General features: G+C 40.9%; 1 protein-coding gene across 1 annotated transcript; it reads left to right on the top strand.

The window, feature by feature from the left end:
• On the top strand, positions 1-11,343 carry tgfbi (transforming growth factor, beta-induced). Its single transcript, XM_080840398.1, has 17 exons — positions 1-153; positions 464-562; positions 4,712-4,776; positions 4,905-5,062; positions 5,522-5,686; positions 5,771-5,917; positions 6,207-6,348; positions 6,720-6,932; positions 7,039-7,176; positions 7,269-7,411; positions 7,876-8,012; positions 8,499-8,629; positions 8,914-9,038; positions 9,210-9,312; positions 9,418-9,482; positions 9,709-9,733; positions 10,675-11,343. The coding sequence occupies exons 1-17, from the start codon at positions 38-40 to the stop codon at positions 10,734-10,736; spliced, it is 2,034 nt and encodes a 677-aa protein (XP_080696524.1). The 5' UTR covers positions 1-37; the 3' UTR covers positions 10,737-11,343.

Raw genomic sequence — 11,343 nt, 5'->3', positions numbered from 1 at the left:
CAGCGTGGAGAGGAGCGAAACTGGTTAAAGGGTCAAAATGAAGCATTTAACGTTGTTGGCGTTAGCACTAACTTTAGTTGTTTCGTTATGTGTTGCAAAGTCGCCATATGAATCAGTTCTGCAGCACAGTAGAATAAGAGGAAGACCACATGGGTAAGTTTTATCAACGGAAATCAATGATTGCTGAAAGAAAAATTAACGTCGAAATGTTGTTTAGGTCAATTAAACGGTTTAAAACATTCATGACATTAACAGATGGTTACACGGGCTAGCCTATAGTTTGCTCCACATTGATACAGCTTTGGAAGAGTGATTGTATTGACTGCTAACTCCCAACAGTCCCTTGACTTTCTAGGTATTGATGGAAGACAAAGTTGCCTAGACAAATTAAGATTGCTGTGTTTAGCCTATGTGGATGTGTTTGGTGGGATATTTCAAACTTATCATACTTTTCCCCTTTCAGCCCGAACGTCTGTGCAATGCAGAAGATTCAGGGAACGGATAAGAAGTATTTCACCAACTGCAAACAGTGGTATCATCGCAAAATCTGTGGAAAGCCAACGTGAGTGGGGAAAATATGCCTAAAGAAAAACCTATACGTGTTTGGTTTCAATTCTTTAATACTGCAATGCATTTAATGGCAAACTGTCTGCAAAAAAACTCACGGTGTACTATTCTGCTTAGAGAGTGCACTCTTAGAAGGGTACAAACTCATAAGGGCACTGAACTTTTCCCCCTTTAGTTAACTTGTCTTACTGCTTGGTTCATTGAGATATGCGTTTTGTACTTAAATAAATCGCAATAACGGAGTTCCCAGTAAAGTATGGGATTTAATCCTGAAAATATCCTCAGTCAGGACATCTGAGATGACTGGAAAATATTTTATCCCTAAGACCCCTGGCTGCTTTAAATTGATGCTGGAAGATAGCCTGTGATGTAGTTGGGTGGTTAATGATAGTGTTTTGTCGGGCCAAAATGCCAGCATGCAAGACGTTGGGAACTTAGACAAGCATGAAAAATAGGGACCACTGTTTTAAGAGATTGAAAAAGTTAAATTCTTTCCGCATACTGTTGCCCAAACAGCTTGGTAGCAAACCATAATTGCTCCTTGAGTCAACAGTGAAGTTGCCTTCAGTCATGTTGAACATGGAAGTTATTAGAACCGTTAATTAATGTCACTGAAGTCAAGTTTTTCTTTAGACCACCAAGGAGAAAAGTAATTCCCCTTAACCCTTGCCTATTCCAAAATTAAAATAAATATATATATATATACAGTATTTGAGCTATACAATCAGATTTGGATAACTCCTGATTCACAGTGTTTCATTTTTGTGCAGTGCAGTCATCCCACTCAGGTGTTGAGAAATGACCTGCCGTCTGTTAATGTGCTCTGGCACTTTGGGTTTGGAGGCTACCCGTGATGCACCGGTGTTTTGGGTCTGGTTTCTTCTAGCAGACCTCCGCCTGTCCTGATCATAGACATAAGAATAGATTCTTATTCAACTTAACTTATTCTATGTGGTCCTGATCCCCCTTGCCAGCTGATTGGTTTAAATGATATAATGATTTAAGCTGTAAGTCTTGATTTTGTCCATTTATGAAAAAAAACTTTCATTGGCCTGGTGAAGTAATGTTATTCATAGGATCTTACAAGGAAATAGCTGTTTGTATCTGTCTGCTCTGTGTGCAGGGTATGGGTAGTGTTTCTTGAATGCTACTGATATTTAGCTGCAGGATTTCAGATCCAGTACAATCCCAACTGTGAAACGATCCAATAAGATTATACGTTTAAAAACTATCATCTATATTATAAACTCCTTCTGAAAGGAAAGCTTTGGTTGCCATGGTTATGACCAAAAGGGTCTATACCATCCATTGTTGATGATGGAAATAGTTCGAAGCTTCAGTTTTGTCTTCTGCACTTTTTGTCTTTTTTTTCACCCTCTGTGGAGCTGCCCATTAACAGCCTCATAAACACCTCAGTGCTTTTTTTGTCTGTTAGTCTCTCAAGTTGGAAGCTTTTCCAAGTCAGCATTTTCTGACTTAACATTTTGTTAACAGGATATTTGTTACTGGCAAATGAAAAAAAGGCAGGTGTATTATTGAAGGCATAAAAATTATTTGATAGGCCTAAGCTTCCAAGTCCTTCCTCAGTTCTTGATTTCTCTGGCTTTGCCCAATGACTTTTTTCAGAAATATAAAAAGCAGTTAAACTGTTTCATTGTGATTTTAGGAGCCCTTGCAAAACATGAAGGAATCAACCCTTATTAACAAAGGACACATGACTTTACCATGGAGGAGTAGGATACTTGCTTTACCATGGAGGAGTAGGATACTTGCTCTACAATGAAGGAGTAGGATACTTGCTTTACCATGGAGGAGTAGGATACTTGCTTTACCATTAAGCACTTTGAACTGCAACTCTTGTACGAAATGTGCTATATAAATAAAGTCTTACTTACTTACTTACTTGGAGGAGTAGGATACTTGCTGTGTGCCAACTATCTCCTATGGAGCACTCAGCTTTTCCACTTGGAGGCAGGCATGCTGCAAATTTCTCACCAATCTCATTCTTTGCACTGGCGGATGGACATAGGCTTGAACACCCTGAGGTACAGAGAGGCGCTCTCGGATGTGTAGCTTGGCCATGGCATGGGCATCTGTAGTGTTACATAGATGGGTAACAGGGGATTTTGTTAGTATTTCAAATTTTTTAGGAAAAAAATGTAACTGACATACCACATCCTGAATATCTGAAGTATCAGCATAAACAAAGTGTAAGTTATGAAACAGAGGCAGTCTTGTGCTTTTTCCAGTGCATTTCACAACAGTGTCTCTTTCACTGGCAAGGAAAAGAGGAAGCCGGCGTAGCTGAAGGTGCTGGACATCTTAGGAAATTACGGCTTTACTAAGATCCGTGGAGAATCTGTTATCCCTAAACACACACAACAAGTCATCCAAATATTTTGCTTTTGTTTAGTTGGTTCTTTCTTTACAGAAATTCCCACGTTAATGTGCAAAGCCAGAATGAATTTGAACGGACATTGCCTGGTTGGTAAACACAAGACTAATCATTATCAGGTTGAATTTGTGTTGATTTACAGACAACCTCAGAGGGGGGTTTGAAGTTTAGGGTTGGGGGGGGCGGGTGCGTGAACAATCCCTGTCTTTGTGTGAACAGCCCCTAATGGGCATAGCAGTGAAGCAAGCTATTTCCAGGTCACTTGAGGGGAGAGTAATATCCCTCCTCTTGACCAATAACCTACCTACACTCCCCTACCCACTCCCTTTTGGCTATTTCATCAGGGAATCATTACCCCTTGCCAGACAAGATTTTTTTGCCAGTCGAGCTTACATGGTCTGTGAAATTCCCTCTAAACAGGAGCTGACAACTGAAATCAGTTGTAATAAATTCCTATGCAGTCCTTTGCTGGATGTGGGATCACATTTAAATTCACTTTCCATGTTGTAAAGTTATAGATGTACTCAAGAGGCTTGATGACAGTGAAGTCTGCTGTTCTAGGTTTCCACGTTCTCAAGCATCTTTCAAACCCACTTGTAACTTTTGCACCATTTGTGAGGGACAGCCGAACGCACCATGTGGAAGTTCAGTGTACACAGAGTTTGAATACTGCAGCCTATCTGTTTATTTTGTCAGAAATCCATGGCTACCATCTTTGTTTATGCTGGCAGAGAACAAACAGGAGTTGAGTTACCATCTGTTTTGATAATCAGTTCAGTCTGGTTTCCAGTCCTCTATGCTTTACAAGGCTACCCCCTCTCTGAATGTCAGAATTGTCCTCTTTGTCTTGACTTACATCTTTAGCCTCACTCTCCTTTTTATGTTCATAGCAGCTGATTACTTAAATCCAAGTCTGTGTTTTTGTTAGAGATGATTGACAGTCTTGAAGAAAAGAAATATAGCCACTGTAATGAATGATATGAGTTTCATTTAATACTTTTTGTAAATAGTGAGGGAGAAATGTGAATGAATCTTTAGGGCAATGTTTAATTGTCTCTCTTTCTCTGTCATCAAGCAAGCGCTTGTAGACAACAGACCAACTGTTGTTGCAATGTTTATTTTCTAAAATTAATAAATTATCTCATTGTAGCCCAGAGCCATAGTCCTTGTGTTAAACCACCCTGTGTGATGTATACAACTAAGTGATAACCACTACAATAGTTAGCTTTGTTTGAAATGAGGGTACATGTGTCTTTTTCCCCATTTTTGAGGCATCTAACATTGGTATTCTGCGAGCCCTAAAAGGATGGGTTTGAAGAATTTACCATTTGTTTGTGCTGGCAATATGCAATCTTTCAGTAGTGGTCCCTTCTTTGCCTCTCAGGAGTTTCCTCTGGCCAATTCTGTGTCTCTGGATTTCTGGTCTCTCAAAGGAAATGAGTTTTTATGACCTTCCCAGACCATTTCAAGCCCAGAGCAGATTTATTACGGAACTACAAGGGAACAAAATGGAGAAAAGGACTGTATAGATGTGATTGCTGCTGAACTCATGAGGTTGGCATCTCGCTCTTAAATGCTAACACATATTGGAGCAGAGGACTAGACTATTAGACTATTATGTACTTATTAACTTTGAAATCGGCATATTACAGTGTTGCAACAGCACATGTTCAGGTAGCCTAGCCATACAAGTAACATATCTTCAACTTCGTGTAAAATTGTTATTTTGTTCCATGCGTTTGTCTCCAGGGTGATCAGCTATGAGTGCTGTCCTGGTTATGAAAAAGCAACCGGGGAGAAGGGCTGTCCTGCAGGTAAAGAGTATTATATTCTCCATTTTAAAAAGCCACAACATCTCATTTACCTTCTGAGGTGTTTGCTAGCTCCCAGGACAGTGTGTTTTAAACATGGGAAGGCTAATTGTGCTGTTTGTGTTTTGCAGCCTTGCCCTTGGTGAACATCTACAACACCTTGGGTGCGGTTGGCGCCACCACCACTCAAATGTACTCCGACAGGGCCCAGCTGAGGGAGGAGATCGAGGGGCCGGGCAGTTTCACCTTCTTTGCCCCAAGCAACGAGGCCTGGGCTGCCTTGCCAACTGTGAGTACTGGAACCCTTTCACAGTCTAGAACTGGAACCCTTTCACAGTCTATAGCTGGAACCCTTTCACAGTCTATAGCTGGAACCCTTTCACAGTCTGTAGCTGGATCCCTTTCACAGTCTATAGATGGAACCCTTTCACAGTCTAAAACCTTTTCACAGTCTATAGCTGCCTTGCCAACTGTGAGTACTGGAATCCTTTCACAGTCAATAGCTGGCTGGGAAGTTCAGAATCTACCACTCAAAGAACATTCAGCAAGTAAGCCTCTCCTTCGAGGGGTTAATTGATCTGATGATAAACATATAATGATCGCTTACTCATACCCATAACTGTTTTGGAATGTAAGAAAGATTCAGGAAAACAAAACAACATCTCCACGATGAGGTCATCAGTGGTCTGCAACCCTGTTGATGTGGTCATCGTGATAGAATGAGACTCTGATCTCTTGTGGTTTGCAGGAAATTCTAGATGCCTTGGTGAGCAATGTCAACATCGAGCTTCTTAATGCGCTTCACTACCACATGGTCAACAAACGTCTGACATCCGAGGACCTGAAGCACGGGGCTTCCTTCCCCTCCATGTATCAAGACTTTGATGTTCACATCCACCACTATCCCAATGGGGTGAGTATAGGACAGTTGCATTGAGAGACATCTTGCAGAAGTGCAATTACGTATCATGCTGTAACACGATGTCTCTTTTTAAAGATTGTTACAGTGAATTGCGCCCGCCTTGTGAAGACTGACCAGCACGCGACCAATGGAATCGTCCACGTTGTGGACAGAGTCATCACTGCTATCACCAATGATGTCAGCTCTTTAATTGACACCGATGATGATCTGGAGACTTTGCGTGTAAAGCCTCAACTCTTCCCATTTCACACTTCTTCCAATGCCTTTTAAGCACATAACACAATGACATGGCCATTTGAAAAAGCCCATGTGGGTATTTACTTTAAATAGTCTGCCACTTCTTTGCAGTTATTTAACCCTCCCTATCATATTCTAGAAGGGGACTCATGTGTCACATATACTAACAAATCATTTTGTTTTGGTGTGTACCAACATGAACTGAAAGCAAGAAGACCATGGTCAGTCTGTACTGTGGGTTTAAATGTTCTAATAAATGTATCTTTTATTGAAGACTGCTGTTGCTGCTGCTGGTCTGACAACCATGCTGGAAAATGAAGGCCATTACACAATCTTTGCTCCAACAAATGAGGCCTTTGAGAAGATTCCTGCAGATACTTTGACCAGGATCCTTGGAGACCCAGTGGCCCTGAAAGGTGATAATTTATCCCTAGCAACGGTTTTTCTTACAACTAAACTAAAACAAGAGGTTTGTGTGCTATAATGGATCATTTATATATATGTAAGATGGGGGCCAACTGACTGAAGTATAATTAAAAAGTCTGTTGAGTCAGTCATTATTCACAACTCCCCCCTTCAAAATAGGGCATTTATAGAACACAGAATGTTTGGTAATAAGAGAAAAGTGATATATCACGTTACCAGACCAAAACATGTCACTTTTAGCACTGTGACAATGTTGGCTTTGTTTTGGGGTAATTTCATTCAGAAATGTTAAAGTGGGTATAATTTTCTGTGCTTGAGACTGTGTTCCTCTGCTGTTCTGACTTGTCATGTCGCTCTCTAGACATGCTGAATTACCACATCTTGAAGAACATGCACTGCTCTGAGTCCATCGTCACAGGAACCCCCTTAGAAACCCTTCAGGGCACAACACTGGAGGTAGGCTGCGAGGGAGATGAAATGACCCTTAATGGGAAAGCCATCATTCAGTCAAAGGACAAACTGGGCACCAATGGAGTTGTGCACTACATCAATGAGCTCCTTATTCCCGATTCAGGTAGGATTACTATGATCTGTAAGTGTGTTGGTCATAAATACCTGAGCAATTGCCTCATAGATTGATGGTGTTCCCTGCTGACTTAAGTATGTGGTATGTCTTGAAGCTAAGACACTCCTGGAGCTGGCCGAGGGATCCACAGTCACCACAGCAACCAAGATGTTTGTTGATGCGGGGCTTTCCACTCATCTCACTGGCTCTGAGGCTGTCACCATGCTTGCCCCTCAGAACGACGCCTTCAAAGGTTCGCTTGTAAAATGTTCCGCTGGTCAAAGAGGCCTTTTTGCTCTTCATCCTCAGGATTTTTTCTAACAACCACATTACATTTGGTCACAGGCAGTTTAACCATGACTGGTGAGATGAAGAAGTTGATGAGAAACCACATCATCAAAGAGACAGTGTCTTCCAAAGGCCTTTATCATGGACAGGAGCTTGAGACCCTTGGAGGACTTAAACTGAGAGTGTTTGTGTACAGAAATGTAAGTATGCCTGCCCATATGAAGGAAGAGTTATTTAACAGTACATAATCTTAACATGTAATATTGAACAAATGACTATATCATGTTATTTAATTGTGTATTTACACTCAGCAAAGCCCGTTCATACATTCTTAGTTTATAGGTTAAACAAATACCCCCAATAAGTGTTCAGTGCTTGTCGTAAAAGTACAAAGAATATCCCTTAATCTATACATACTGTATATTTTATACCGCTGGTGTCATGTCTTCCTTTCTCAGCCATGTTCTGTGTGGTGCATGAAATGTGTACCGCTCTCCCATTTCTGCTTTGCAATGGAATTTACAGACCACCGGACACATCCTCCTCAGCACCGTCTTAACTCTTTCCACAGACCATGGCCATATGGAGAAATATGAGTCTTCACATACAGCAACATTGCTCTAAGGACTGATTTGACGCACAATATTTTTCCCTTGTTTCACAGAACCTGTGCATTGAGAACGCTTGCATTGCTGCACATGATAAGACTGGACGGTTCGCCACCATGTTAACAGTTGACAAGGTCTTGGTTCCACCCATGGGAACAGTTATGGATGTTCTGAAGGCAGATAATCGTTTTAGGTGAGAAGGCGTTTTCCCCTTGGTAATACCTTTCCTCCGATTGAAGACTTAGTGGTGGCCTTGAGGCTATGAAGTTTGTTGACATTTAAGCATAAAAAAGGTGAAGATATCATCTTATGCTCACCAGTTGATACCACGCAGGTGCTGCCTGACTTAGAATTCTTCTGTGCGCTTTGCAATTTTCTTTTGAAGCCCCAAAGCTCTGAAAATACCCTGCAGGGAAATATCCTAAGAAAAAGGGGTGTAATGGGTTTAACAGAGCACAAAGCTGAAAGGGAATACGCAGCTGCACATTCCCACCCACATTCAAAGACTTACTGTCAGTGTGCTTGACACTTTTCCATAGTGCCTCATGAATTAACATGTTCTAAGGCAGTTCCAGGTCCCAAGATTTTCTCAGTTTTTTTTTGCAGTGTTTCCCTGTCTATAACAGTGTTGTGTCTTTTTGTTAGCATGCTCTCTAAAGGCTAGCCTCCTCTCTTTTAGCACTCTGGTTGACGCTATTCAGAAGGCTGGCATGACTGAGCTGCTGAATAAGCAGGGTGCCTACACGGTGTTCGCGCCCACCAACGACGCCTTCAAGGCCATGCCCCCTGGTGACCTCAACAGACTCATGAGTAATGCTTTACTGTTATCCCAACGCACATGTACTGGCTTGATTCTTAAAAAAAGATGTGGCATAAAGAGAGAGAGAGAGAAGAACTTCAAATTCTGAATTTAAATAACTGTCCATTTTTATGTGAACATTATTTTGCACACAGAAAAAAAGACTTCTATATTCTGCCTCTATTTCTCCATCTGAACTACTCCTTTATGAGTTTTACATCTTAAATGGTTGGGATGTTTTAAGTGTAGTCCATCTGCTCTGCTCATATATTTCACATTCATGTGTGTTTTATAGGTAACACCCAGAAGCTTGTTAACACTCTGAAGTACCATATGGGTGAGGAGCTCCTGGTCAGTGGAGGGGTTACCTCTCACACACGGGTGAAGCCCATGGTGGGAGAGAGACTGGAGCTGGGTGTGGTGCGTCCCCATTCCTTCCCATGCTATGCCACAACTAGCCTATGGAGATCAACTCCAGAGTGAAACTGCAGCTACTAAGGGATTGTCATAACTCAAGGCTAATTTGTGTATCTGTGACTTCTTCAAAGAGGTCAAGTTATGAGCCTCATGCTATTTCTTCATCTCTTTTAGCGAAACCAAACCATGTACGTTAACCGAGTGCCAGTTGTTGAGGCTGACCTGATGGCCACCAATGGGGTTGTTCACGCCCTAAACGCCATCATTAAGCCACTCCGTAAGCATGACCTTTTTTCCCAATTTGATCTTGACTATCATGTAATGGTTGCGTCACAGAAGCCCAGTTCAGTGCTACACTAGTCATCGTCTCTATGTCTTCCAGCTCCCAAGGTTCAGAACGACCAGGCCGCTGGCTCAGTGGTGATGACTCGTACCTCTGCAGTGAGAGTAAGTCTTGGTCATTAGATGACATTCGTCCTTGACTGATCACATCCATTTAACTCTGCATAGGGTATTCATTTTCATTACGTTGGGAAATTACATTCCAGCATTAGATCCCATTGACATTTTAAATGAACAGCCAAAGTGTGTGATTAAACTCACACTAGTGTTTGCGATGTAAGACTATTTCACTGTTTAATATGTAATTGTCCTCTGTTTGTTTCCTTTGCAGTCTGGCACGCAAGTTGTGAGAAATGGTAATTTTACATAAGCTTTAACATTTCCAATATTCTGTCCAAACTGGCATTGGTGCAGTCAATACAGCGGTAGTTTTAAACTGAAACACAGTTCACTGAACATCACTGAATCCTCAACCCAAAATGTTGTCATAAACATGAATTGAACTGTCACAGCTTTGAGTGGGCGTGTCGTTGCATGTGGATATAGTTCATCAGACTGAACTAGTGAGCTAGTTAGCAAGCTAGCCAGCTAGTAAGCTATCCAGTCGCTTGTCTTTATATCAGAACTGTCATTCTGTTAAAGTAAGCACAGGATTACATATCTAACGTACCAGTATCAACAACAACCCCTTACAAGGCCCTACAAGCTTTTCCTTTTGGAAAATAAACGACCAAACAACAACATAGTCCTGCAATTTTCAAACTGTCAGAGACGACACCAAACAATCTGATTGGCCGCTGCTGGCGTAATTCACTCCTCATCTGCATAGGATTAAACTTTTCCAAAAAGAATTAACTCGCTTTGCGCAATTCGCACATCTACTGTATGTCTCAATAGCCTGCCTCTGAACAGAAATGAATGGAAAACAGAACTTTACTTAGCTGGTAGGAATCAGTACTATAAGGACAAACTTCACCACCGTAGATACTTTAGGGAAATCTGATGTGTGTACCATGTGCTTTTCCAATGAAAGCCAGGAAACTCCATGTTCATTTGTCAGATTGTGAAAGTGGTTTTCACTTTGTTGGCAGAACACTGCTAACCTGCCCACACCAACTAAATTGCAATACCACCAAGCTTAGCACAAAACCAATCCACCTGGGTGATTAATACCACCAAGCGTGGCACAAAACCAATCCACCTGGGTTATTTAATCACTTTTGCTCTGCTATCACTGCTAAAACAAAGTGATTCCTAATGTTGTGCATTTATATGATACATATTCTTTGCGTTGCAGATGATCTCTTCCAGAAGGTCATGAAAAGTCGGTCCAGTAAAACGATGACTCGTGTTCAGTAAATCCTGTTGAGCAAGGATCTAATATTAACTTCACCCTCCAATATTTGAAGTTGTAGTGTTTGGTTAATGGAATATATTCTCATTTTGGTCTTTCAGACGGTAAGATGTTTATTCTTGTGAAAACTGCAAACAGTAAATCTGTTCAAAAAGAACTATTTTAGCAGTCAGAAATTATTTTCTTGAACTGAAATAACAAAGGCCAAGATTTGGATTTAAGCAATTTCTTGTAAGAACTATATAATAAACCAAAGACAGCAATTTGATATGATTTTGTGTAGCTTTATAAAGAGGTTTTGAATATCCATTCAAGTGACTTGTTTTTCAGTTTAAGAATGTTTATCCAGAACAGATTTTGAGAATTGTATACTGTGTTTTGTTTTAATATACCTGTAGCATGTTTGCATGGTTTAAGCTGGAACAAAAATGCTATTTGGGCACATACCAATGCAGGTTGATATCATGTCTCCTTGAACATTTTTTTTTATCTTCTGTGTTTTAATCAGTTTCAAGTCATTTCACACACAAAGCATTTGTACATTACTGTGGCAGTGAATCAAGCAACAATGTCTGCACAATTTTGAATAAAACATTTCATTTTTTATCCAGA

Source organism: Sprattus sprattus, assembly GCF_963457725.1.
Source record: "Sprattus sprattus genome assembly, chromosome: 6".
NCBI classification, from domain to species: Eukaryota; Metazoa; Chordata; class Actinopteri; order Clupeiformes; family Clupeidae; genus Sprattus; species Sprattus sprattus.
Note: the sequence above shows the minus strand (reverse complement) of the source record. Positions and strands in the feature narration are given on the sequence as shown.